This window comes from Rhinopithecus roxellana, chromosome 4, assembly GCF_007565055.1.
Source record: "Rhinopithecus roxellana isolate Shanxi Qingling chromosome 4, ASM756505v1, whole genome shotgun sequence".
NCBI classification, from domain to species: Eukaryota; Metazoa; Chordata; class Mammalia; order Primates; family Cercopithecidae; genus Rhinopithecus; species Rhinopithecus roxellana.
In genome coordinates, this window is record NC_044552.1 from 23,581,291 (window position 1) to 23,608,596 (window position 27,306).

The window sequence follows — 27,306 nt, forward strand, 5'->3', positions numbered from 1 at the left end:
TAGTAGAGACAGCGTTTCGCCATGTTGGCCAGGCTGGTCTCAAACTCCTGACCTCAGGTGATCCACCCGCCTCGGCCTCCCAAAGTGCTAGGATTACAGGCGTGAGCCACCGCGCCCAGCCTTCATTTAGTATTGTCTAATGATGTTTTCATACTGCAAGAAGAAAGTTCAGTATGGACCACAAAGCCAAAAAGATGTCCCCTCTGGCTCTCTACAGCAAAGATTTGCCTAGCCCTGTTATATGTCATACTACTTGCGCTTCATAATTTTATAGTTTTACCTAGGCAGTCTCCATTTTTTCCTTCTATATTCAGCGTAAAATCCCCTTAATATCAGTCTCTAGGCAAGCTCATTCTTCATAATCCTTAGAATTGGACCTCCTCTTGTTAATTTCCTTAATCACAATCCTCCTGGTTATTTACAAACCGAACGCCAGAAAGGAGGGTTATCAACATCTTATGCGCCACAAATTAACAAATCAAAACCAAATCTCACTCTCCCTCCGAAGCCAAGGCTAAGGAGGCTCACTGCCCAGTTAGTGGCTTTCAAACTACCCTTACAAGTGAGGCATCTTGTGAATTAGAACAAGTGCTGCTGCTAAAATCCCTAACGGCTACATAGCAATGTGAAAAAAGGTACCAAATGTAATTTTCTCAAATTTAATCTTCTTCAATTGTTGGCACAAAAAAGGAATAGTAGAGGTAGACAACTGTAATTAGCATGTGTGATCCCAAATCTTTATACCTTAGATACTGGATATTTTCTACAAGTAAATAGTTTCTGGCTCCCAAGATGAGAGGTTAAATAATGCAGGGTGTTTGTAAACAGCAGCACAACTTACACCAGAAATTAGGGCACTTTCTCACCAAAGAGAGTACATGAAAATTTGCTCATCTCTTTTAATCAATGTTCTCCAGGACTAGTGCTGGGGGCGGGGACGCGGAGCAAGCTATCTTTTCTACCAGCTGTATCACACCCCTCCTAGCACTAACCCCTCCTCCTCAGCCTCTTCACACCTCTACCCACTACTAACCCCTCCCCAGCCCCATCACCTCTTCCCGGGCCCCTGACACCTCTCCCAGCATACTCTTCCCTGCCTCATCACCTCACCCACTTCCTCCAAAATCACAAGACCTGCCAGCTTCCAGCAGCAAGCGAGCAAAGCAGGGAGGCTGTAATGCAAAAGTCCGCAGTCCCTACACAAACACTATCTATCTGCTCCTGCGGAGAAACTCAAGCCACAGCCCCAGAGTGGAAAGAACAGGCCTGGGCTCTCATCCAGTTAACAAGCGTTTATCCAGCGCACGTATTGCGGTCGGACCCCATGCGAAGGAGCTAAGGACACAAAGGTGAGCAGCAGAGTCGCGGTTCCAGCTCTCTCCCGACTCCCACTCCAGCGGGGTAGGTAGATAATTTCGGTAAACTTCGCCAAGCAGGGGCAGGACAAAGAGTATTTGAAGTCTACCGGGGGGAGAACTTACCTAATCCTTGAATGTTAAAAGTCTAAAACTCCACTAGTCGGAAGTGACGTGCCAGCTGAGCCCCGCAGGTCCGCCACGTAATTGGCCGCCGCCACAGCTAGCCACCCTCTCCCCGGACTGGCCCGAAGAGAGGAAAAGTGTGGAAGTCCACAAGCCGCCCTCGCCCCGCCCTCTTCGTCGACTTTCAGCTGCACCGGGGAGCGGCGGCGCCTGGCCAGAGCCGGGGCCTGGAGTCTGGACGGGACAGCCTCGCCGGCCGGGGCGCCCGTCCAGCGCCCTGCGGGCCATGGGCTTCAGCGCTCGAGCACGCGCATGCGCAGGCCTCTATCTCCAGAGGATTCCTCGGGTCACCTGGACGCCAGCATATCAGCCACCTGCCCCTCTGGGTCCCTTCTTGTCCTTGATTCCTCCTGCTGGTTTTCATCGCCAGCCCTCCTCCTCCTCCTCCCGCAGTCACCGCTAGACCCGGCCGCTGCCGCCCGCCGACACCCCAGCTTCAACTGACACGAGCCTCGGCGCGGCTTCCGCTTCCGGCGAGTATTGTGTGTCGCGCCGCGGGGCGGGGGCGAGGGGAGGAGGAAGGAGGGAGGCAGCGCTCCGGCGGCTCCGCGCCCCGCACTCCCGGACCCGAAGCCGGGAAGGTAGGTGCTGTCCCGCCGCCGCGCCCGAGCCTGGGGCCTGCCCCCGCCGGCCGGCTCCGCAAGCCGCGTCCCAGCGCCCCGCGACTGCGTCACCGGCCCCCCGCACGTAACCACAGCTGCCTCCGCCCGCCTCGGGCCCGGGCGGACGTTTTGCCGCCCCGGCGACGTCAGCGCGTCCGGCGTTGCTTGGCTACCCCGCCGTTCCCCCGTCCCGCTGCTGCTCACCTCCCCGGGTGAAGCTCTGACGCAGTCACCGTGGGTCTCGGCTGCGTCATAGTGGCGGGCATCCCACCTTCACGTCACACCTCTTCCTCACCTGGACACGCATCCCTCCCTATCCTGCCAGCCACTATGTTTCCTCTTTCCCCTCTGCAATCCCCCTGCCCCAGATCTGGCGGAAGAAGATGGAGACGGGGGTGGGACAGAGTTGTGGACAACCTCTCAGGAGAGGGTCGCAAGGTGGGACCCTGAACAGTGGTTGAAACACAGTGAGATCGTCCCTGAAGTTTGCCCTTCAGCTGAGACACAAGGAGTAGAGGGAGACGAAGGACTAACCCAGAGGCACTCAAGGTCTCACTATGACTGTAGTTTAGAGTCCTCTCCATTCTTCCCTAACCCTTTCCCCATTTCTTTCACCACTTCTTTGCCAGTCTAGATCTGTCCTGGTGCCTTACTGTGCATACAGTTCTACTCATCTCAGGTGAGGAAGCCACCTAATTTGTAAAAGACTGAGGAAGGGGTAGGGTCACCACAAGTCAAAGTTGGATTCCCACAGGTAGAGAGAAATCATCTGACTGAACTTCTCTCCTATTGCTGACAGAAGAAATTCAAGTCCAAAGAAGTTATCAGCTCCTACTCCATGTCAAACACATTTGTGTGTGCCAACAATATATACAGGAACAATTGTTGTTAACCTATCTCATTACATGGCCACTTATCTCGCAGCACATAGATCTACCAAATTTCCTTCCTTCCAGTAGGTCCCTGGAGAAGGATGGGGGTCGGGAGGAGAAAGGGTTATGGGGATAGATACATCAACTTACCCATGGCTAAAAGTATCGACGTTTTAAGGATGGAGTGGGGGACCAGCATTGTGTTTTATAAATCTATGCATTTCCAATTCTTCTGAGGCTGCACTTGAGGGAGATCTCATTGCCTCTTTTCTGTCTCTTAATTCCCAACCACTCCAGAACCTATTAGTTGGAGACACAGTATGCCCAGGTTGTTAGTTATCAATAGCTATACTTGAAAGATTCCAGTCACTATAAATAGACTTGTTGCTCTCTTTTCAAGAAGTTGTTGGCCTGAAGCGGCCTGAGCTCAGTAATGTACTATTTAATATAGTTGCCATAATTTATCAGTTTTCAGCAGTTCTGAGTGTCCAAATGAACACAATAGAAATGGAATGTTGCATGAAATATGTCATTCCAAGAAGAGAGCAGACTTCCTTTAGGCTAGTCTGATGGATAAAAGGAAGAATAATTTCAGATTTTCCTGAAGAGAGAAGGTTGCCTTTGCCTCATTCATTCCAGTTGTTAGCCTTTAGAACACTGGTATCTAACCTTTTGAATGGGAGGACTCTTTTTACTTATCTGTGGTGGCTGATAAAAATTATGCATGGGGCCGGGCGCGGTGGCTCAAGTCTGTAATCCCAGCACTTTGGGAGGCCGAGACGGGCGGATCACGAGGTCAGGAGATCGAGACCATCCTGGCTAACACGGTGAAACCCCGTCTCTACTAAAAAAAAAATACAAAAACTAGCCGGGGGAGGTGGTGGGCACCTGTAGTCCCAGCTACTCGGGAGGCTGAGGCAGGAGAATGGCGTAAACCCGGGAGGCAGAGCTTGCAGTGAGCTGAGATCTGGCCACTGCACTCCAGACCGGGCGACAGAGCGAGACTCCGCCTCAAAAAAAAAAAAAAAAATTATGCATGGACCTTCTGTGGTGGCTGATAGAACAAAAGTTATGCATGGACTTTTTTTTTTTTTTTTAGCTTATCAGCTGTCATTAGTGTCAATGTATTTTATGTCTGGCCCAAGATACTTTTTTTTCCAATGGGCCCAGGGAAGCCAAAAGATTGGATATTGTGATTTAGAAGAATGAGAGAACAGTGTCAGAGAATCAAGCTTAGACTCCAGTGGATTCATCATAAAGCCCTTATAACATTAAACTTTAAAATATGCTTAATTTAAGAAATGTTAATAATTTTATGACATTTTTTACTTCTCAGATTCCTTTCTTATCTATTAGAAACGTATGTCAAATGAGGATACAGTGGTCTGGAACTATTGGTTCTAAGATACAAGTGGAATGAACCTGAATCAGGAGAAGTATGCTGAGCTAGAGTTGAAGGAAGCTTCTCTTTCTAACAAGAGAAAGCAGAGGTAAGAGACAAGATAGATAAATTGGGGGTTGTGTGTCAGTTTACTAACGAGAAAAAGGGTTGATGGCTGGGAGTCACAAGTTTTGGAAATGGAGAAACAAAGAGGTTGAATTGATTGGAAGAGAAGATGGAGAATAACAAGATGGGGCAAATCTGGAGTTAGGACTTAACATAGGGATAAATGTTGGGCCAGGGATGCAAAAAAAAAAAAAACCTCCGATTAATATTTTTATTTTCTCTGTCCTCTTCCCCACTCCCAAGTTAAATTATGGCAGAGACAAGTCTGTTAGAGGCTGGGGCCTCTGCAGCCTCTACAGCTGCGGCTTTGGAGAACTTACAGGTGGAGGCAAGCTGCTCTGTGTGCCTGGAGTATCTGAAGGAACCTGTCATCATTGAGTGTGGGCACAACTTCTGCAAAGCTTGCATCACCCGCTGGTGGGAAGACCTAGAGAGGGACTTCCCTTGTCCTGTCTGTCGAAAGACATCCCGCTACCGCAGTCTCCGACCTAATCGGCAACTAGGCAGTATGGTGGAAATTGCCAAGCAGCTCCAGGCCGTCAAGCGGAAGATCCGGGATGAGAGCCTCTGCCCCCAACACCATGAGGCCCTCAGCCTTTTCTGTTATGAGGACCAGGAGGCTGTATGCTTAATCTGTGCAATTTCCCACACCCACCGGGCCCACACCGTTGTGCCACTGGATGACGCTACACAGGAGTACAAGGTGGGGAAGCAGACACATGATGTCAGTGTGGGTAAAAAAGGAGGAGTGGCAGAGGATGAGATACTCCCTAGGTAGAGATCTTAAGCTCCTACTGCTCACTTTGTGTTCTCAGAGCTGCATATGCAGGGGCACACAGTATGTGTGATCAGTTGTCCTCTAACCTGAAAAAGAACGATGGTGAGAAGTGTCCTAAAATTTCTGTCTGACTTTTGCAATACATATGAGTCTTATGGGTGAATATTGGTATGTGTGGTCTTGGAAGGTATCATTTTTCATAAATGAATGAAACCACATGGAAAAGATTAAACTTAGGAGGGACTGAAAAGTCTCATTTCTTCATTCTGCCTGCTGCTCAGAATGCTCCTTGTTTTCACATTGGTTATTGGGCATAGGTATTATCGCTTGAGACTTGATACCTGCCAGACTAAGGTGAACCATTCTGTTGTTTGCAGCTTCTCCAGGTAATGGTTAACATGGCATATTGCCGGGCGCGGTGGCTCAAGCCTGTAATCCCAGCACTTTGGGAAGCTAAGACGGGCGGATCACGAGGTCAGGAGATCGAGACCATCCTGGCTAAAACGGTGAAACCCCGTCTCTACTAAAAAAAAAAAAATAGAAAAAACTAGCCGGTCGAGGTGGCGGGTGCCTATAGTCCCAGCTACTCGGGAGGCTGAGGCAGGAGAATGGTGTAAACCCGGGAGGCGGAGCTTGCAGTGAGCTGAGATCCGGCCACTGCACTCCAGCCTGGGTCACAAAGCGAGACTCCGTCTCAAAAAAAAAAAGAAAAAAAAACATGGCATATCATTTAACTTACTGCTGAGACAAAGGAAAATGTTTGAATAAAGGGAACAGAGATTAATGTGTTAACATTTTATCATATACAGGACAGGTTTAAAGAAAAATACTAGGTTACAGAAGGTTGCTTTGATGGTAACAGGCAGTTGTCTCAGTAAGAAAGTGGAAAGAGTTGAGAAAGGACATAGAGTTGGTGACAGCTGTCTCAGATTCAGTAAGAGGGCAGTTGGGTGAGCAGAGAAGGTGATGTGGACAGGCTGGTAGCAGGAGGAGGGACTGTAGGAAATTGACATCCCAAATGACAGGCAAGGAAGTCAGATCAAGAGGCTAGGAAAGATGGCTAGGAAAAAAAAAATGGTTTAAAACAAATGGTTTTGTCTCTGAATGAGAAATGTACCAGTCAACCCCAAATGTCACCTCTCCCACTTCTTCCCTACCCCTCAGGAAAAACTGCAGAAGTGTCTGGAGCCCCTGGAACAGAAGCTGCAGGAGATCACTCGCTGCAAGTCCTCTGAGGAAAAGAAGCCTGGTGAGCTCAAGGTAAAGGCAGGCAATCCCATGTAGGCTGCTCCAAAGGGTATTTGTCTATGAGGGTATTAACTATACACTATTTAATCCACCAGTTCCAGTTCATTAGAAAAATGCAGTTCTCGGCCGGGCATGCTGGCTCACACCTGTAATCCCAGCAATTCTGGAAGCCAAGGTGGGCAGATTGCTTGAGCTCAGGAGTTTGAAACCACCCTGGGCAACATGGTGAAACCCTGTCTTTACTAAAAACAAAAAATTAGCCGGGCGTGGTGGCACGTACCTGTATACAGTTCCCAGCTACTTGGGCAGCTGAGGCAAGAGAATTGCTTGAACCTGGGAGGTGGAGGTTGCAGTGAGCCAAGATCGTACCATTGCACTCCAGCCTGGGCAACAGAGCAAGACTCTGTCTCAAAAAAGAAAGAAAGAAAGAACAATGTAGTTCTCTCAAAAATGATGGTATTTTATTTGGCTTGATTGTCATTAAACATTGTACTTAAATTACTTGTCATGAATTAAGCATTAAGAGGGATTTACGAGATGAACAGACAGAATATCTTACATCTGGTGAGCTGAGAGAGTTCGTGCCTCTTGGTCTCCTTTTTTTGTTAAAGCAGCAAAGGAGGCTTTCTGCTGAGAAGGCAGGGATGGGAGTTTCTTAGAGGACTTGAAGAGAGGAGAATGTGGAAGATTCACTGGGGAGAAAGGGAAAAGGAGCTGACCAAGAGTCTCAGAAGAACTATCCAATGACATTAGGACCACATTCTTAAAACTCAAGTAAGCTTAAGTATGCTAGATGATGTTGGTCCTAGAATGTTCTTCCCCTCCCCATTCTCCACCAAAGGATCTTATTCATCTCTCAGACGGGATGAAAGCCACTTCCTATGCAGCCTTTCCTGACCCTTCAGAAATTAGCGTTCTTAATTTTCATACAATTTTGCACCTCTTTTATAGCATTGCCTTATTTTTAGCATGGTATTTTGGTGTCTTGTCTTTCTTCTGTTGAACAGTGAACAATTATCATTTGTAGCAAAAATAACTAGAATTGAGTCCTATGCATTAATTCATTAGGTATCCATGACATTCCAGATTTATAGGGTTGTTAGGGTCTTGGAGTTCAGGCCAAATTGGGATAGGTGAGACATAGAAAAGCTACGAGAAAGAGACAGAAGGAAATCCTGAGGCCATCTTTAGTAAGATGTAGGGGTAAACTTAGATATTCTTTAAGGTAGGTATTGTTACCTTCAGCTTACACAGAAGGAAATGGACCTTGAGTAAGTGACTAGTCCAAGATCATGAAGCCAGTAAGTGGCAAAACCAGGAATGCTAGTTCTTGGTGAATCAGTAAATATTTGTTAAGCTCCTGGTTTAGGCCAACCCTGTATTTGACACTGGGGAACAATGATGAGCCAAAACACAGTTCCTGTCCTCCTTGAGCTTAAAGTTAAGTGGAGAAAATTAGTAATGGCACAAAATGCACAGGTGCAAGTTCATAAGAAGACAACATAGAAATTTGGCCTCCTTAAAGGTTTCCCAAAGAAGTGATGAGTTTTTAAGAGTTGACATAGGGATCACCAGAAGCTAAATACAAGTTTTGATTCATAGAAACATGAATTTTTAAATGAATGACATTTCATCAGAAAGCAAGTATTATTACCTTAGTGCCTTATACATTTCAGCAAAGTAAGCATTTGAAATTTTTAAAATTTGAACCAATTTTGGTTACAAATGTGAACTTTTAGTTTTTTGTTCTTTTAGAGGCCTTCTGAGAAATCTAAAAATATGAAAATGGTGCTTATTGCTAGTCGTTAGCTTTCTTCTTCATGTTGGTCACCTTCTTGAAGGTAAAGAATAGAGATGGAAATATACTTTTTTAAAACCTTCTAAATGCTTAAACAGAAATGTCATGTTTTTTTTAAATTGTAAATTGTCATGTCAGTGGTCTCCAAAACTACCACCAACATTCCTCTTGTGACCATTTGAATTCTCCCTCCTTCTCCCTCATCAGACTCAATGCCCCTTTTAAAAATAATTTGTAATTATGCTGAACTGAAAATTGCAGGTAAAATAACCTATGTGCATAATTTTAAATTTTAAAGAGTCTATCATGTCCAAATATAATGAAACATAATTGATGATAAAATGTGGTATGTAATATTTGGGCATGACTACACTACAGTGTAGCTGATTATATGCTTGCACCTATATGTGTCATTATCAGCAACACAATAAATACAAATTCAGACTGAGATGGATGTGTGCCAATGTGATTGAAACACTAAATAGCTTAGCTCTTGGTGATATGATTTTTCATAATAATAACTTTTGGTAAAGTTCTAAGTATAACAGAGTATAATCTTGTGTTTTATTCAGCTATTGCTGAAAAATTTATGTATGGTAAAACCATGTAAGAATTACTCTGTGTTTATACTATGTAAAATGGCATTCAAGCCCAGGCCTATGTTTTTGAATATCCAGCAGAACATTAGAAAATGTTGCAGGTCAGTTCACTATGCCGGATTGTCATTGGAGGAGTGCTAGCGTCATTGTCAGGGACTCCCCCAACTATGGAAAACAAGAAGATGTGCCCATTTCCAGAATATCCTCAGAGGGTGATAACACCTTCATTAAGAACCACTGCCCTAAAATATAGAGTGAAAAAAAGAGAAGAGATTACTGGTTTATAAGAGGAAGAGCCTTTTTGCTTCCTATTTATTTATCACAGTCATGAATGTTAAATTTGCACCCCTACCTAAACAAACACACATGAATGCACACACATACACACACACACAAAGGCTGTGTTTTATTGAGGGCAAATGTGAGAATATGTTTTATTCAGATGTGCACTGAGAAGGCAGTGGTGGAAAGTGAAGCAGCAAGTGGCCCTAAACTAGAAGAGCTAGTCAGCTTCTGCCAGAAACTAGCTTGAATCCACAAATGCCACGCTTGTCAGGCCCATCCTGGCTTTGCATCCCCACTCTCTCTTCACCCGCAGGCCTGCCTTTCGTTCCCTATCCACTTCCTTCTAGAGTCCCAGTCTCTGCTTCTCACTTTGCTTCACCATTAGTCACATGATGCTTGGGGAATTCTTTCTTTAGGGAGATCACTATTTGTTGTAGTGTAGATGCAGAAGAGAGAATGTACTGATAATTCTCAGAAAGTGTTATGGCTGGTGTTTGAATCCTATATTACCAAATTTCAGGAATGTTAAAGGCTCAAGTCTATGTGCTGGCTTAAAGAAAGCATGTTTCAAATTTCAAGAAACTAAATTACTAATAAACTTCTGTAACCTGTTCCTGGGGTAGGAATTGCCAATTCTCTGAAGTGACTTGAAACAATTTAACAAGTTCAGCCCTGAAATCTACATATGTATATTTTATAATAACCCATAGAATTCTTACTGATTCTTATATTTTCCCAGTTCTCTGGGTTTTATCTGGTGGATGTGTTGCAATATGCAAAAGATGACAATCTTATTTTTAACTTTTTAGTATTTGTACTTTCCTTTTCGTTTTGTTGTTTTTCATGTTTGTTTTGAGACAGAATCACACTCACCCAGGCTGGAGTGCAGTAGTAATCACAGCACACTAACTCAAACTCCAGGGTTCAAGCCATCCATCCTCTTGTCTCAGCTTTTTGAGTAGCTAGGACTACAGATGTGCATTGCCATGCCCGACTCATTTTTTTTTTCATTTTAGTTGAAACAAGGTCTCACTATGTTTTCTAGGTTAGTCTTGGACTCTTGGCCTCAAGTGATCCCCTCACCTGGGCCTCCTAGGCACTAAGTTTACAGGCATGAACCACCATGCTCAGCCTGTACTTTCCTTTTCTCGACCAATTGAGTTAACTAGAACTTTACAGTTGATAATAACACAGATATCTCTGATATCTGTAATAGTGCATGTCATCATATTATTGAGTTCTTTATCTTAAATTAAAAAAAAAAAATATATATATATATATATATATATATATCCCCAGTGGTCTTCACTACCAAATCATCAGGGGGAGTGATAGTGATGGAGCCATTCTTTACAGAAGGAAATTCCAGTGGATTAAAACATGAGTGTTCTGTTAAACCATTTTCTCTCATTTTCTTTCTTCCTTTCTTTCTGTCTGTCTTCCTGTCTTTCTTTCTGTCTTGTCGTTCTTGTCTTTCTTGTCTTTCTTTCTTGTCTTCCGTGTCTTATTAAACCATTTTCTCTCATTTTCTTTCTTTCTTTTTTTTCTTTCTTTCTTTCTGTCTTTCTGTTCTTTCTTTCTGTCTTTCTGTCTTGTCTCTCTTGTGTTTCTTGTCTTTGTCTTTCTTGTCTTTCCTGTCTTTCTGTCTGTCTTTCATCTCTATCTGTTGCCCAGGCTGGAGTACAATGGTGCAACAATTTCAGCTTACTCCAACCTCTACCTTCTTTGCCCAAGCCATCATCACGCCTCAGCCTCTCTAGTAGCTGGGACTACAGGCATGCACCACCACACTCAGCTAATTTTTATATTTTTTGTAGAGTTGGGGTTTCACCATGTTGCCTAGGCTGGTCTCAAACTCCTGATTCCAAGCAATCCACCTCCCTTAGCCTAGAATTACAGGCATGCATCACCACACCCAGCCTTTGTTAAACCATTTTCAATGAAACTGGAAGTCTGTGTTAATTCATACATATGGTGGGTGAGAGAAAGGCTTCCTTATACCACACTGACCCTGCTGATATAACATCTTCCCTCTTCTCAGAGACTAGTGGAAAGTCGCCGACAGCAGATCTTAAGGGAGTTTGAAGAGCTTCATAGGCGGCTGGATGAAGAGCAGCAGGTGTTGCTTTCACGACTAGAAGAAGAGGAACAGGACATTCTGCAGCGACTCCGAGAAAATGCTGCCCACCTTGGGGACAAACGCCGTGACCTGGCCCACTTGGCTGCGGAGGTGGAGGGCAAGTGCTTACAGTCGGGCTTCGAGATGCTTAAGGTTCGACCTTTGCCCCTGCATAGCCCCTCAGGCCGAGCGCAGTGTAGCTTTGCATAGGCTGTTTTGTCAGCCTGAGATACTCATTCTTCTGCTCTGCTTCCCTAAATCCAGTTCTTTCTGCCAGGTGTACTCAAAGGGTCTTTGCTACAGAAAAGCTGATCTGATTTCTTCCATCCCCTTCTAATCATTTTCGTGTTCTTATCTCGTCAGCAATTATGTGCTTAATCTGTTCCAAAGAAAAGATTCATTCTTTTGAAACGAGGGAAGTCTAGCCTGAGTTAGTGAAAAACTATGCATTAAAAATTTTGTAAATGCAGTTACCATTACTTTCAAGTCCTGAAATTTGATTTATGTACTGCTGAAAAAGAACAGAAACATAGTTTAAAGGATACAGGCATGCCTCAGAGATATTGTGGGTTCAGTTCCAGACCACTTCAATAAAGTGAGTATCTTGATAAAGCAAGTCACATTAATTTGTTGGGTTTCCTAGTGGAATAATAATCTTTTTGCTGGTGGAGGGTCTTGTATCAATATTGACTGATCAAGGTGGTGGTTGCTGAAGATTGGGGTGACTGTGATAATTTCTTAAAATAAGACAACAATGAAGTTTACTTTCGACTCTTCCTTTTATGAAAGATATCTCTGAGCATGTGATGCTGTTTAATAGCATTTTACTCACAGTAGAACTTCTTTGAAAATCTTTGAAAAACCCACATTTGCAGTTACTTACACCACTGAAGTCTTGAACCCCTAAAAGTCATCCATGAGGGTTGGAATAGACTTCTTCTAAATGCCTGTTAATATTGATATTTTGGCCTCCTTTCACAAATCACGAATGTTCTTAATGGCATCTAGAATGGTGAATCCTTACCAGAAAGCCTTCAATTTACTTTGCCCAGTTCTATCAGAAAAATCACTATTTATAGTAGCTTTATGAAATATATTTATTAAGCAAGACTTGAAAGTCAAAATTACTTCTTGATGCATGGGCTGCCGATTGGATGTTCTATGAGCAGACATGAAAACAACATGAGTCTCATTTTTCATCTCTGTCAGAACTTTTGGGTGATCAAGTGCCTTGTCAATGAGCAGTAATATTTTGAAAGGAATCTTTTTTCTGAGCAGTAGGTCTCAACTTAAAATTTTCAGTAAAGGGTTGAGCACGGTGGCTTATCCCTGTAATCCTAGCACTTGGGAGACCAAGGCAGGTGGATCGCCCAAGGTCAGGAGTTTGAGACCAGCCTGGCCAACATGGTGAAACCCCATCTCTACTAAAAATACAAAAATTAGTTGGGCATGGTGGCGGGCGCCTGTAAACCCAGCTACTTGGGAGACTGAGGCAGGAGAATCAGTTGAACCCGAGAGGCAGAGGTTGCAGGGAGCTGAGATCATGCCATTGCACTCCCGCCTGGGTGACAAGAGTGAAACTCCATCCCCCCAAAAAAAATTTCAGTAAAGGCTAGGCACGGTGGCTCACATCTGTAATCCCAGCACTCTGGGAGGTTGAGCCAGGAGGATTGCTTAAGGCCAGGAATTTGAGACCAGTCTGGGCAATATAGCAGGACCCCATCTCTACAGAAAGTAATTTTTTTAAATTTAAAACATTCAGTATACCATGCTGTAAACAGGTGTGCTGTCATGTAGGCTTTGTTGTTCCATTTCTAGAGCACAGGGAAAGTAGATTTAGCATAATTCTTAAGAGTCTTAGGATTTTTGAAATGATAAGTGAGCATTGGTTTCAACTTAAACTCACCAGCTGCCCTTGCTTCTAATAAGAGAGTCATCCTGTCCTTTGAAGCTTTGAAGCCAGGCATTGACTTCTCTCTAACTGTGAAAGCCCTGGATAGCACCTTCTCGAATAGAAGGCTGTTTTGTTTACATTGAAAATGTGTTGTTTAGTGTAGCCACCTTCATCAATAATCTTGGCCAGATCTTCTGGATAACTTGCTGCAGCTTCTGCATCAGCACTTGCTGCTTCTCCTTGCACATTTTTGTTACAGAGATGGCTTCTTTTCTTAAACCAGCCTACCTAACTTTAAACTTTTCTTCTGCAGCTTCCTTACCTCTCTCAGCTTTCATAGAACTGAAGAGAGTTAGAGCCTTGCTGTGGATTGGGCTTTGGCTTAAGAGAATCATGTGATCTTATATCCAGATCACTAAAATGTTCTCCATCTCAGCAATAAAGCTGTTTCACTTTCTTACCATTCATGTGTTCACTGGAGTAGCACTTTTAATTTTCTTCAGTAACGTTTCGTTAGCATTCACAGCCTGGCTTGCTGTTTGGCACGATAGGCCTAGCTTTTAGCCCATCTTGGCTTCCAATGTGCCTTTCTCACTAAGCTTAAACATTTCTAGGTTTTGATTTAAAGTGAGAGACATGGGACTCTTCTTTCACTTGAACACTTAGAGGCCATTGCAGGATTATTAATTGATACAATTTTAATATTGTTGTGTGTGTCTCAGGGAATAGGGAGGCCAGAGGAGATGGAGAAAGATGGAATGGCTGGTAGTGGATCAGTTCGAACACATAAAATATCATATTTATGGATTAAGTTGTTTGTCTTATATGGATGCAGTCCACAGTGCCCCAAAACGATTACAGTAGTAACATCAAAGATCACTGATCACAGATCATACTAGATATAATAATGAAAAAGTGTGAAATATTGTGGGAATTACCAAAATGTGACACAGAGACACGCAGTGAGCACATGCTGTTGGAAAACATGGTGCCAGTAGACTTGCTCAACACAAGTTGCCACAAACCATCTAGCTGAAAAACACTCAGTGTCAACAAAACACAATAAAATGAAGTGCAATAAAATGAGGTATGCCTGAAATTGTTTAAATAATATATTGCTTTTGTTATGTATATATCAATAATACCTCTAAAATGTTTGAAATACTTTATTCTCTTCAGTAAATGAATGGTGTTAGCAAAACTGTAGGGAACATATTTTTTATCTTACAGATTAGATTACCAGCATTTGAATCAGTGAGGCTTCATTGTACATTTATTTTTATGTTACGTATTGCTTGGTGTTTGTTCCTGTGTCCTTTCGTGTATGTGTGTTCTGCCTTCTACATTAAACTGGGAAATCCTTGTGGGACAGAGATTTGTCTTCTTTGTCTTCTGGATCCCAAATATTCACAAATCAGTATTAGCACACAGTTATTAATGTGTTTATTCTTCCTTTTTTTTTTTTTTTTTTTTTGAGATGGAGTCTTGCTCTGTTGCTCAGGCTGGAGTGCAGTGGTGCGATCTTGGCTCACTGCAACCTTTGCCTCCTGGGTTCAAGCAATTCTCCTGCCTCAGCCTCCCGAGTAACTGGGATTACAGGCGTACACCCCCACACCTGGCTAATTTTGTATTTTTAGTAGAGACAGGGTTTCACCATGTTGGCCAGGCTGGTCTTGAACTCCTGATCTCAAGTGATCCACCCGCCTTGGCCTCCCAAAGTGCTCGGATTGCAGGCGTGAGCTACTGTGCCTGGCCAGTTATTAATGTTTATTAACTAATGCCAGACAGGGGATACCAAACCGTAACAGGAATGTGTGATTTGTTCCTATGCCACCGGTCTGGAACTCTATACTGATCCTCAAGGAGACTGAGATACGTGGTTGGTACTTGGGGGACCAGAGTAAAGAACTGACACAATCCCTGTCCCCTGTAGGGAGCTCCCAGCATCCTTGAGGAGCAAAGACAAGCATAAAAGAAATCATTTGGAAGTGATATAAATGACCAAGCTTCATGATGACCGAAAGTTGAAAGTAGGGATTAGGTTGGGAGAAGTGCACTCAGGTCCCCCTGGAACTCTTCTTGCACTGCGTGACCCTCAGTTTATCCTATGCCTATTTTATAGCTGTGGAACTTTTGGGAGGAGGGGAAACCTTTTGCCTTCAGGACCACTGAATACCAGTACCAATACTGCTTTCTTTTCTCCTTCCTTCTAGGATGTCAAAAGTACCCTGGAAAAGTAAGTGATTGTTGTATCTCTTTGAGTGAGTTAGGTCTTGGCTTAGAGAGGAGGGGTACAGTCAGGAGTTTGGGTTGGGGGTAAGGTTGGGAAAGTCATGTAGTGTCTGAGCAGGGTATGGGAGAATGTTCATTGTGCCCATGATGCCAGGTAGAGAACAAATTATTGGGAATAATAATACCTTTTCCCCTTTGAACATCAGGACTTCTTGAGAAGGAGAATGATAAGGCAGAACCAGATTCTACTTGTGCCAGTGGGTGGAATTATGTCCAAACAAGATGGAAGGAGGAAGGGGTTGGGAGAACAGGGAGGGCAATCATCCATTTGCATGAAATATAGGAATATTCCTAGAAAGTTCAGAGACTCACTCTCAAAATGAGGATCTGTCCACGGGATCATAAGGCTCTCCTTGGATTAGTAAAAGAAAGCAACAGGTGAGCTCTTCAGGGAGGAGGAAGAAAGTGGAAAGATGGAGAATTTTCATTTCTCTCTAAAGATGTTAACATCTGAATAGTCACTTGGCTGGAGCTTCTCCCTAACCCTGCCCTTTCTTCCCCTATCTCCCTATCCCTCCTAGATGTGAGAAGGTGAAAACCATGGAGGTGACTTCAGTATCCATAGAGCTGGAAAAGAACTTCAGCAATTTCCCCCGACAGTACTTTGCCCTAAGGAAAATCCTTAAACAGCTAATTGGTGAGTTGTTCCCAAAAGGAAACTAGAAGGAACCACTAGAGAGAAGAAAGCTTTTAGGTCCTGCCTTATATGGGTTTCAGTTATCCCATCTCTCACTTTTCTTACTCCCACCCACTTACCCCTTTATCTGGCTTTTAGTCTCACCCTAAGTCACAGAACTTGGAGTGAGAGGAAGCCTTAAGTGTTACCTACTCTTAGGTGCATACTTTTTCAAGGCCCAGAAAGGTTAAATAATTTGCCAAAGATCGGGTGGAGTGATTATATAATTTACCATGTAAACTTGCATAACCTTGAATGGCCGGGCACAGTGGCTCACATCTGTAATCCCAGCACTTTGGGAGGCCAAGACTGGTGGATCACTTGAGGTCAGGAGTTTGAGATCAGCCTGGCCAACATGGTGAAACCCCATCTCTACTAAAAATATAAAAATTAGCCAGATGTGGTAGTGGGCGCCTGTAATCCCAGCTCCTCTGGAGGCTAAGGCAGGAGAACTGCTTGAACCTCGGAAGCAGAGGTTGCAGTGAGCTGAGATCGCACCACTGCACTCCAGACTAGGGGACAGAGTGAGACTCCATCTCAAAAAAAAAAAAAAGGAAAGAAAGAAACTGAAAGGGAGTGTCATTATATTAATGTGAATATGCGGGGAAAAATAGTCATAAACCAGGCCAATGACACATGGTCACCCTGTCCCTAGACCATATGCTGTCTTGCTCTGCATCCTTCTTAACACTTTCCATTTTTTCTGCCTCTCAGACTACACCTTGTACTTCTCTATGTAGTTAGATAAATGATAATGTCAGAGGGAGATGAAGAGAGGACCAGGCGGGAACCTACATTACCAGCCACTGCAGACTCAAGAGATTATTATCTGTTTACTTTAGGGTCAGTGTGAGAAGTGAGCCATTGCTTTCTCCCCTCCCTTAGGTGACACCATGGATTGAGAAAGTTAACCAAACCGTGTTGTTCTGGGGACCTTTAAGGGACCAGGCTCTGTAAAGGCAGGCTGGAAGAGTGAGGCAGGGGCATTTAGCTATTCCCATCCTCATCTAGCTCCCCACTCTGGCTTCTCCCGCCAGCGGATGTGACCCTGGACCCTGAGACAGCTCATCCTAACCTAGTCCTGTCGGAGGATCGTAAGAGCGTCAAGTTCGTGGAGACAAGACTCCGGGATCTCCCTGACACACCAAGGCGTTTCACCTTCTATCCTTGCGTCCTGGCTACTGAGGGTTTCACCTCAGGTCGACACTACTGGGAGGTGGAGGTGGGCGACAAGACCCACTGGGCAGTGGGTGTATGCCGGGACTCCGTGAGCCGAAAGGGCGAGTTGACTCCACTCCCTGAGACTGGCTACTGGCGGGTGCGGCTATGGAATGGGGACAAATATGCGGCCACCACCACACCTTTTACCCCTTTGCACATCAAAGTGAAACCCAAGCGGGTAGGCATATTCCTAGACTATGAGGCCGGCACACTGTCTTTCTACAATGTCACAGACCGCTCTCATATCTATACCTTCACTGATACTTTTACTGAGAAACTTTGGCCCCTCTTCTACCCAGGCATCCGGGCTGGACGGAAGAATGCTGCACCACTTACCATCAGGCCCCCAACTGATTGGGAGTGACAGGTTGGGATGTGGGAATAATTGGGGTGAGGCAGGGTCAAGTGCTACGGGCCTCCTTCCTGTGTCCTGCTGGAACGTCTTCGTGTCCACCTGGTTCCAGTCCTGAATCATCATGGAGAAACACCTCGGTTTCTAGGATGGTTTTGTGTGGAGGGGGAGGTAGGACTGGGCTGGATGAGACAGCACAGCTGTGACTCCTAACTGTCAGGGTAGGGAGCTGGTTCCCAGAGGATTGTCTACCCTGGAGTCCATCAGGTTTTCTGTTGCACAAGGACGGGTTGGAAAGGAAGGAGAGGCTTTTCCAGAAACAAAATCTGTGAGGGTCTGACTTGCTCAAACCAGAGGAGGAAACAGAAACCCCTGTACATCTTTTTAGGGGGTTCTTTGACCCAGGATAGTCTTGCTTCTTGAGGTAGATCACAGGGGTCTGTGTACCTCTAAATTCAAGAAAGATGAATGACAGATGCTCTCATGGGTCGAGATGTTGAGGAGTTTTTCTGAGGGCAGAGATTGGACATCAGCAAGGCTAGAAGGAAGGTCAGGGAAGTGGGCTAAAGGAACAGATTCCTAGAGATTAAGGAAGTGGGGGAGGTTTCTTTGGTCTTCTATTTTAAAGGTAAGATTGCCATTATGGGTAGGATTGACCAGAGGTAGGAATGTGGGGAGAAGAAGAGGTTGAAAGGAAAGCAGAGAACCCAGGTCCCTGCCTCAGCCTTCAGCAGAGTTGGCTTATTGCCTGCCTCTTTATACCAATAAGTCAGTCACTTTGCTCCTCTCCAGGGGCAAGGTGGAAGAGATCCTGCAAGACACATCTATCCTCTCACGGTGTTCCCAAGGGAACTTGGAAAGGTGAGTCAGGTATTAGAGGAAAGAGAAGGGTATTTGTATCCAAAGCCCTGGCCTTAAAGAATGTTACTAAGTAGCTACCCCCAAATTGTCAGCCTTGTTACCTGGCCAAGGTGTCCAAGCCAGAAAGGAAGAAAGGTAGTGGAGTCTCTCTCACCCTAAGGACAGTGGGAGAGGGTGGTATATAGGGAAGGGCCAGATAGGCAACTTCCTTTGGCCTGTGTGCATCTGGCCTGGAACTGGTGTTAACAAAAGCCAGGTTTTTGCTTGTTTGTTGCCATCCCTCACCCTTTGCCATTTCCCTTTTCAGAGAATGTAAATGATTTTCATGTTAGGCCAAAATAAACAACTTATAGGGTACATATGTTGTCATAAAAGGTAAAAGTGATGCATGCCAAACCAAACTAAACCAATTTGGATTATCTGCTGTTCGGGTAATCTTCACAGAAATGACTGAGAGAAGAATCTGCAGTTTACTGAGGGCATTTCAGTTCCTCCTACCACCTCAACAGGACTTTGTCCAGACTCTCCTCCTCTTACCTTTGTGCCTTGACTGTGGTTCTTTGTGGCAAGATACTTTGGTTGGTTAAAATAATATGGAACAAAGGATCCACTGAAGTGATCTCTGTGTTGTGTGGTAATTTGGTGACTGCCTTGTACTGATGTGTAAGAATCACTGGGTGTTCACATTGTATGTTCCTGGGTCTCACCCTTAGTGATTAGTCGAGGTCTGGGGTGGGTCTGGGCATCTACATTTTATTTATTTATGAGACAGAGTCTCACTCTGTCACCCAGGCTGGAGTGCAGTGGTGTGATCTCAGCTTAACTGCAACCTCCGCCTCCCAGGTTCAAGCGATTCTCCTGTCTCAGCCTCCAGAGTAGCTGGGACTATAGGCATGCAGTACCATACCCGGCTAATTTTAGTAGAGACAGGGTTTTGCCATGTTGGCCAGGCTGGTCTCAAACCCCTGAACTCAAGTAATCTGCCTGCCTCCACCACCCAAAGTGCTGGAATTACAGGTGTAAGCCACCGCACCCAGCCTACATCTACATTTTAAACACACCTCTCATTTGAGTCTGAGGACCCTTGTGAAACTAGTTCCAGAGGAGGTTTCAGCCTGTCCTTCCTCCCAGCTGGAGCCCTGCTTGTCTGCCCCCGCCTGGCACCGGGTCTGAGAGTGAAGAGAAGTCTTATCCTCTCCTGACTTACGCTGCCCATCTCAGAGTTCATTCATCTTCTTCTCCAATTCATGACCCTCTGCTTCTGACTTCAGTAACATAGTCACTGTGAGTCACAGGATACCAGACAGAAGAAATGGAAGATTGAGGTGAGGATACCAGACAGAAGAAATGGAAGATTGAGGTATGAGGTGAAGTTTCAGGGACAGGGGATGCTGTTGACAGATTTCTGTGCTGTACCTAACCCTAGGAGTTAGAAACCAATCACTCAGAAAGTGAAGATCACCTACTGTGTGTCCAGCACTGCATAACAGGAAGTGTGTTTCTTTGGTAGGTGGAATAGTAGGAGTAAACTGCTTTCTGAGGACCAGCAGTCCTTTTCCCTCCCTCCAGCACCCTTATGATCCTTCCCACTTTCACCCCCACTGGCACCAGTGCTTTTTTTAAATGTATTACCTCTGTGCCGTTCCTCTGTAGATCTTACAGGCATCTACCTCTGACTTCAGGAGAGTAGGGCAGAAGCTCTAGCTGGGTATAAATTGCACATAACCATCTCCCTTACCTAGCTACATAAAGAGACCAGCCTTCTGTCCTGAAAATGTCTAGCCGATGTAAGATCCTCACCTGCTGCACTAGGTCTCTACGTGATATAATTGGTCATGAGCTTGAGGAAGACAAAAGCACTGAAAACTCATAAAGGGACCCTGGGCATGGATTGCTGGGGATGGGTTTCGGAACAGATGAGTCAGTGAGGCCTGGGGGAGGCGCCCGAGGGGCGCAGGGACTACGCTTCCCAGGAGGCCTCGCGCGGACGCCCGGGCGGGGCTGTGCGAGGGGCGGGCCTGCTGGCGGCCCTGGAGCGCGGCGCTGATGGCGGGGCCGGTGAAGGACCGCGAGGCCTTCCAGAGGCTCAACTTCCTGTACCAGGTGAGTCTGCGACAAGCGTCCCAAAGGGGACGGTGCTTGGCGCCCCAGAGTGACCGCTCCCCTCCCGCAGGCCGCCCATTGTGTCCTTGCCCAGGACCCCGAGAACCAGGCGCTAGCGAGGTTTTACTGCCACACTGAGAGGACCATCGCGAAGCGGCTCGTCTTGCGGCGGTGAGACATTCATGGGGTTGGCGGCGGGCGGGACGCGGGAGGAACGCGAGAGGGAGCGCGGACGCCGGACCACTGTCCTCCTCCGCCCCCAGGGACCCCTCGGTGAAGAGGACTCTCTGTCGAGGCTGCTCTTCCCTCCTCGTCCCGGGCCTCACCTGCACCCAGCGCCAGAGACGTGAGTGCTCCCGCCGAGGTGGACGATTGCGGAGTATTGGGGGCGGGGCAGGGGGGAGAGGGCCCACTGGAGGCCAACAGCGCCTTTCTCGCTCTTGATGGATGTTGGGTGTGGGATTCGCAGTAGTCTTCCTTCTTCGGGTTTGAATTAAGTTGCTAACTGCACTTGCACAAAGTAGGATTTGGGCTTGGCTTTTTTCTTCCATTGTGGGCAGTAGAGAATAGCTGTTACTTTAAGAGGCAGCCCCACAATAATAAATGTTATTTGGCTTTGTGGAGGACATAATTCCCATCACCATTCTTTTTTTTTTTTTTTTTTTTTTTTTTTGAGACGGAGTCTCGCTCTGTTGCCCGGGCTGGAGTGCAGTGGCCGGATCTCAGCTCACTGCAAGCTCCGCCTCCCGGGTTTATGCCATTCTCCTGCCTCAGCCTCCCGAGTAGCTGGGACTACAGGCACCCGCCACCTCGCCCGGCTAGTTTTTTGTATTTTTTTAGTAGAGACGGGGTTTCACCATGTTAGCCAGGATGGTCTCGATCTCCTGACCTCGTGATCCGCCCGCCTCGGCCTCCCAAAGTGCTGGGATTACAGGCTTGAGCCACCGCACCCGGCCACCATTCATTTATTAAGCAAATACTTTCTAAAATGTGTCAGGTACTGTGCTAGATTCGTTATTCTCATTGAAATTATGGATTGATGGGACAGACTAAGAAACAAAATGGTGTAGAAAAAAATTAATTGGGGGAGTAGAATGCTCACTTACTCATGCCAGTGGTGAAGTTCATGATAAGCAAAGGGAGTGAGAGATGGAAATTCTAGGCATGTGTGAAGTCTCTGAGACAAGAGAGCTTGTGGTGCTGTCAAGGAAATGAGAGTTCAGGAGGCTGGAGTTTGAGATAGGAGGGCAAGACATGAGACTGGAGAGGGGAACAAGCCGGCTCTTGAAGTCTTGTTAAGGAGTTTGAACTTTATCTTAAAGAGTTCCAGGAAATCGATGGAGCTTATGCCAGGGCCTGACACCATCAAATGTGCATTCAAATTGGGGGTGTGGTGGGGGAGTGGGGATACCTACTGAAAAACACTGGAGGCAAAACTGGCAGCAAGAGACTGTTACTTCTGAACCTGGACACGCTTTTTCCCATGTTCACCCTAGGCTGCAGGGGACAGCGCTGGACAGTACAGACCTGTCTAACATGCCAGCGCAGCCAACGCTTCCTCAATGATCCCGGGCATTTACTCTGGGGAGACCGGCCTGAGGCCCAGCTCGGGAACCAAGCAGGTGAGAGATGAGGGAGAAAATGGAGGACACCTCAGAGGATCGGGATAACGGAGAACATAGAGTGAAGAGGACACATGGACAGGTGGGTTGGTGTGAGAGGTACCACAGTCAGAAAGCTAATTCTGCTCCTCTGATTCTGCTCATTTACCCAGATTCCAAACCACTACAGCCCTTGCCAAATACAGCACACTCCATTTCAGACCACCTTCCTGAGGAGAAAATGCAGATTCAGGGTTCCAGTAACCAGTGATGGATTCACCTAGTCTCCCAAATAAAGTTTACTTGTTTTACATTCCATGATTCTGTTCTCTGGGTACTTCAACTCTTAATTCCATTTTCTTCTGTTTCTGTCTGTGTTTCTTGGTCACCTTTGTAATCCCACCATGTGGGGAGATCATGATTTCCATAGACCACTTAGCCTCACTCAGCAGCTCGCATTTCCAAGGCCATGCCCCCAGTTCGCTATCAATGTCCTGAGCCACCTTAGGGCATTCCATGTTTGGGCAGCCATAACTGCTGACTGAAGAGCTGGAGAGAATGATGCCACTGCTGCTGTTTTTAAACAAGGGGAAAAATATGGAGCAGCGGAAAATGTTCATATCCTCTAGACCCACTCAGAGTCAGAAAAGACTCAGGTCTTTTCCCAGTCTCAAAGTTATCTTTAATAAAATTCTAATAAAGGAAAGGGCGCAAACCTGAACTAACAAAGTCAAAGATGCTAACAAAGGACACCAACAGACATTTCGCAATTGTGTCCCATAGGTAAACTCTCAGAGTTTTCTTAAGAATAAGCAACTAAAATGTTTTCTTCCATATCCCTAGAAAGCCTACTGAAGTACAGAATTCCTAGACTGACCTTTTTGCTGATTGCCAGCTAATCAGGTTATGCCAAAAGCATACAAACAAAATTTACTATTCCCAGAATGCAGTTTTCTTTATTTCTCTTATAAACCCTGTGTTGGACTTATCAATTGCTGTATTAAAAAATCACTTCATGTTGGAGCTTAAAACATAATGATTTATTTCCTCTGGTTCTGTGAACTAGGAATTCTGAAAGACTTTGACTGGGTGGTTCTTCTGTTCCATATAAAATCAGCTTACATACCTGCATTTAGCTGGTGTCTGGTAGGTGGTCTGGAAGACCCAAGAATTTCACTCGCATGTTTAGCACCTCATTGCTTCTCCAGGTATCCTTGCTCCCTAGCTAGCTTTGATGTTCTCACAGCATGGCTGTCTCAGAGTAGTTGTATTTCTTACTCCCCTCTGGCTTCTACAAAAGCATCCCAATATGTAAGTGTTTGGGTGCCGTGGCTCACGCCTGTGATCCCAGCACTTTGTGAGGCCAAGGCAGGTGGATCACTTGAGTTCAGGAGTTTGAGACCAGCCTGGCCAACATGGTGGAACCCTGTCTCTACTAAAAATACCAAAAAATTAACAGGTGCGTGTAATTCCAGCTATTCGGGAGGCTGAGGCAGGAGAATCACTTGAACCCAGGAGGCAGAGTTGCTGTAAGCCAAGATCGCACCGCTGACCCTTACCAGATATATGATTTGCAAACATTTTCTTTCATTCCATGGATTGTCTTTTTACTCTCTTGATAGTATATTTTGATGCATAAAAGTTTTTAATTTTCATGATCTTGCAGCTACTTCCTGAAGAACCGAACTGTCTCTCCTCATACCTTATCTTTTGCCTCCATCCTGATTCTTTTTGTAGCTTGTTCTAACCCTGGCCCTGCTCAGTGTGACCTTCACACTACTTAATTAGGACCCCCTCACCTCCTTTCAGACCTGGTGCCCACAACTATATCCTGCCTCACTCTGCTTTGAAAAAGGAAAATGTTCCCCCTGGACTCTTAGAGTAGATGTTGGTGTCTGGGTGTCTTTTCCTAAAATCCTTTCCTTATTAGGGCGATCAATGAGCCTTGTTGAATGGCCTATGGAAGGGAAATGAATGTTCTAAATTTCCTCTGACCCTTTTCTTCAGATCCCCAAAGGTACTCCCCATCAGCACCCACTATGACCCCATCTCTGACTGTAATATCACCCTGAGGTGCTGGGCCCTGGGCTTCCACCCTGCAGAGATCACACTGATCCAGCAGCAGGATAGGAAGGACTATACCTAGCTTGCAGAGACCATTTTATCTTTTTGACAACGTTTTTTAAGCTCTGTGTACTATATGTAAATCTAATTCAGTGTTTCGGACTGTCATAGATTATGCTTTTAAAACATTTGTTTATCTCTTACGGATAGTCAACTAGTTTGCTTCCAATATATGTTACCATATATATCTCTGTAGTAGAATTCTAGACCGTGGACCTATGAGAGTGGGCCTCTGGAGTACTTATACACAATTACAAATTGGATTCTGGGTTTTTGTATATGGAAATTACCTGAGGAAAGACAAACTTTCCTTCAGCTTCCACAGTCTACACTCCCCAGCAATATACCAAGTTCATCTTTCTTTACGTGCTCAGTTGATTTTAACTGACTTCCTCATCTTTGTCACAATCTAATCAGTATCCAGTGTTTCCCTTTCTTGTTGTAACCTGAGTTTCTCTTATTGCCAGTGATACTGCATAGCTTCAAATAAGTCATCATCATTCATTTTCCTCTTTTTTTGAACTGCCTATTCAAATGTTTTCCCCTATTTTTCTACTGGATTTCATGGTGTTCTTTTCTTTTTGATTCGAAGGGTGTTATGGGCTAAATGTTTGTGTTTCCCCAAAATTCATATGTTGAAGCCCTAACCCCCAGTGTGGTGGTATTTGGAGGGGGTACCCTGGGGAGGTAATTAAGTTTAGATGAGGTCAGGAGGGTGGGGCCTCCGTGATGGGATTAGTGCTCTTTTAAGAAGAGTGAGATTGGAGCTCTTTTTCCCTACCTTGTGAGGACACCGAAAGAAGTCAGTCACCTGTACGCCAGGAGGAGGGTCCTCACTGGAACTATATCTGCTGTCACCTCCAAAACTGTGAGAGATAAATGTCTTGTATAAGCCACCCACTCTGTGGTATTTGTTATAGCAGCCAGAGCTGAGTAAGACCTGAGGTTTTCAGTTTTTTTGTTTTTTCTTGTAATGGAAAAGAATTCTTTTAGAGTTTTACCTGGAACATTTGTGCCTTTAATACATTTTGAGTTGATTTCTACAGATTGTGTGAAGTAATTTGCTGGTTCACTAAGGCTTGAGTGAATGCCTTCTCTCCAAGCTATACCTGAGTCCTCCCAACTGCCTGGGCCTGGAGCTTCTTATGAAGCCTCATCTGCAAGCAGTGGTCAGTGGCAATTTCTTTCAGGAGAGAGCCTGCCTTCAGTCAGTCCTGACAAACAGCATGCTGGAAGTGTCAGCCCTTCCCACTGCCTTTGCTTTCATGATGACCCATTCTTCATGGAGAGTGGTGTTTCTCTTGTCCTTAACTAAACTATAACTTTTCTCTTTTTATGTTTTTTGTATTGCCATGTAACTTGGAACAGAGAGTCTTTGCCCAAGCGTGAACTTACTGTGCCATCCTGACGAAAGCCTGTCATTTAGGGATCCTGTCCTGCTTTGTGGTGGGTCATTCTGAAATTACCCCTGTTTCAGCCCAGTGGAATTTCACCAAAACTGTGGGATTGAAACTGTCTCTTGAAGAGGAACTGTGGGGAAAATGAACAAACCAACATTCAGTCTCAGTTGGAGTATGCTTTTAGGCTTTCCCAGATTATGGAGTATAAAGCTAATTGTTGATTCATTCCTTCTTGGCTTTACAGTTGTAGAAAGAGATCTGGCGTAAAATCCCTATAACTGGGACGGGCTGAGTCCAGGCTCTGACATTGGCTAGCTGTGCGACTGGGCAATATTTTGTTTCACTCTCTAGCCTCATTTTCAATAGGTAATACATGCAAGTAGTAGAAAATTCAGAAAGTATGCAAATAGATAGGGGAATTAATTTTCCAGCTACCCATTTTATCTCCCAGAGGAGAATACTGTAAAAACATTCTGGATGTTTTTGTAAATATATATAAACAAGTTGGTCTTGATTTAAATTTTTCTTTCATACAAATGGTAGAATACTATTATATGGGGCATATACTGCTTTTTATTTAGCAAAAAAGCTTAGTGCTCTTACCATTTTAGTATCTAACATCAGCTTCATTATTTTTCATCACTGCATAATATTCTATTATGTGGATATACCATAATTTATTTAGTCTGCTCCCTGTTGAGTATTTACATTCTTTGAAGTGTTCTGCCCATAAACAATATGTAAAGCTTAGGTATGGCTATACATCCAGCATGAATGAGTCTTCAAAACATACTATTCAGTGACTGGGTGCGGTGGCTCACGCCTGTAATCCCAACACTTTGGGAAGCTGAGGCTGGTGGATCACCTGAGGTCAGGAGTTCGAGACCCACCTGACCAACATGGAGAAACTCCTTCTCTACTAAAAATACAAAATTAGCTGGGTGTGGTGGCACATGCCCATAATCCCAGCTACTCAGGAGGCTGAGGCAGGAGAATTGCTTGAACCCGGGAGGCAGAGGTTGCGGTGAGCTGTGATCATGCCATTGCTCTCCAGCCTGGGCAACAAGAGTGAAACTCTGTTTCAAAAAAAAAAAAAAGAAAGAAAGAAAAAACAAACAAACCAAAAAAAACATACTATTCAGCAAAACTCCACATACAAAAGAGCACATATTGTATGATTCCATTTATGTACTGTTCAAAAACAATAAAATATTAATATATATACAGACATATAATTTACTATTTAGGAATCTCTACTTAGGTGGGAAAACTTTGAAAATAAAGCAAGAAAACATCGCCTGAAAATTCAGGGTAGTAGCCAATTGGGAGGGTATGTGATTGCTGGAGTAGAGGCACCTGGGTTGCCAGCAACATTTAATTTCTCAAGTAAGATAGTAGGTACATTGCATGTATGCTTCATTTAGCTGTACTTT

At 44.9% G+C, this 27,306-nt stretch overlaps 2 protein-coding genes and 1 long non-coding RNA gene across 12 annotated transcripts in view; 2 read left to right on the forward strand and 1 right to left on the reverse strand.

Moving 5' to 3' along the window:
* Nucleotides 1–2,805, reverse strand: part of LOC115896796 — a 37,028-nt gene extending 34,223 nt beyond the window's left edge. Inside the window, exon 1 of the long non-coding RNA XR_004056670.1 lies at nucleotides 1,482–2,805. This is a non-coding gene — a long non-coding RNA (uncharacterized LOC115896796). The remainder of the gene's footprint in view (nucleotides 1–1,481) is intronic.
* On the forward strand, nucleotides 1,070–19,264 carry TRIM39 (tripartite motif containing 39). 8 transcript variants are annotated; one of them, XM_030928083.1, is made up of 9 exons: nucleotides 1,070–1,349; nucleotides 4,352–4,505; nucleotides 4,766–5,225; nucleotides 5,678–5,686; nucleotides 6,465–6,560; nucleotides 11,272–11,502; nucleotides 15,457–15,479; nucleotides 16,057–16,172; nucleotides 17,249–19,264. In XM_030928083.1, exons 3-9 carry the CDS (start codon nucleotides 4,773–4,775, stop codon nucleotides 17,794–17,796), a joined length of 1,476 nt encoding a protein of 491 aa, XP_030783943.1. In that variant the 5' UTR covers nucleotides 1,070–1,349; nucleotides 4,352–4,505; nucleotides 4,766–4,772; the 3' UTR covers nucleotides 17,797–19,264. The 8 variants fall into 8 exon arrangements, with proteins under 8 accessions (XP_030783943.1, XP_030783944.1, XP_010366489.1 ...); XM_030928084.1 differs by having other exon boundaries at nucleotides 4,372–4,505; XM_030928082.1 differs by lacking the exon at nucleotides 1,070–1,349 and adding an exon at nucleotides 1,610–2,014.
* Nucleotides 19,265–20,629: 1,365 nt separating this feature from the next.
* Nucleotides 20,630–26,775, forward strand: RPP21 (ribonuclease P/MRP subunit p21). Of its 3 annotated transcripts, none has more exons than XR_004056669.1 (5): nucleotides 20,630–20,748; nucleotides 20,819–20,919; nucleotides 21,012–21,094; nucleotides 22,245–22,452; nucleotides 25,842–26,775. XR_004056669.1 is itself a non-coding variant. In XM_010368192.2 (5 exons), the coding sequence occupies exons 1-5, from the start codon at nucleotides 20,692–20,694 to the stop codon at nucleotides 22,581–22,583; spliced, it is 435 nt and encodes a 144-aa protein (XP_010366494.1). In that variant the 5' UTR covers nucleotides 20,630–20,691; the 3' UTR covers nucleotides 22,584–22,667. The 3 variants fall into 3 exon arrangements, 2 of the variants coding, with proteins under 2 accessions (XP_010366494.1, XP_010366493.1); XM_010368192.2 differs by lacking the exon at nucleotides 25,842–26,775 and adding an exon at nucleotides 22,521–22,667 and having other exon boundaries at nucleotides 22,245–22,375; XM_010368191.2 differs by lacking the exon at nucleotides 25,842–26,775 and adding an exon at nucleotides 22,523–22,667 and having other exon boundaries at nucleotides 22,245–22,370.
* The last annotated feature ends 531 nt before the right edge of the window (nucleotides 26,776–27,306 follow it).

Coding starts and splice junctions, on each gene's coding strand:
- TRIM39 (XM_030928083.1), top strand. CDS start 4,773: ATGGCAGAGACAAGTCTGTTAGAGGCTGGGGCCTCTGCAGCCTCTACA. Junction 15,480..16,056: donor GTCAAAAGTACCCTGGAAAA/GTAAGTGATTGT, acceptor TATCCCTCCTAG/ATGTGAGAAGGTGAAAACCA. Junction 16,173..17,248: donor AATCCTTAAACAGCTAATTG/GTGAGTTGTTCC, acceptor TTCTCCCGCCAG/CGGATGTGACCCTGGACCCT.
- RPP21 (XM_010368191.2), top strand. CDS start 20,692: ATGGCGGGGCCGGTGAAGGACCGCGAGGCCTTCCAGAGGCTCAACTTC. Junction 20,749..20,818: donor GGCTCAACTTCCTGTACCAG/GTGAGTCTGCGA, acceptor CCCCTCCCGCAG/GCCGCCCATTGTGTCCTTGC. Junction 22,371..22,522: donor CCAGCTCGGGAACCAAGCAG/GTGAGAGATGAG, acceptor TCATTTACCCAG/ATTCCAAACCACTACAGCCC.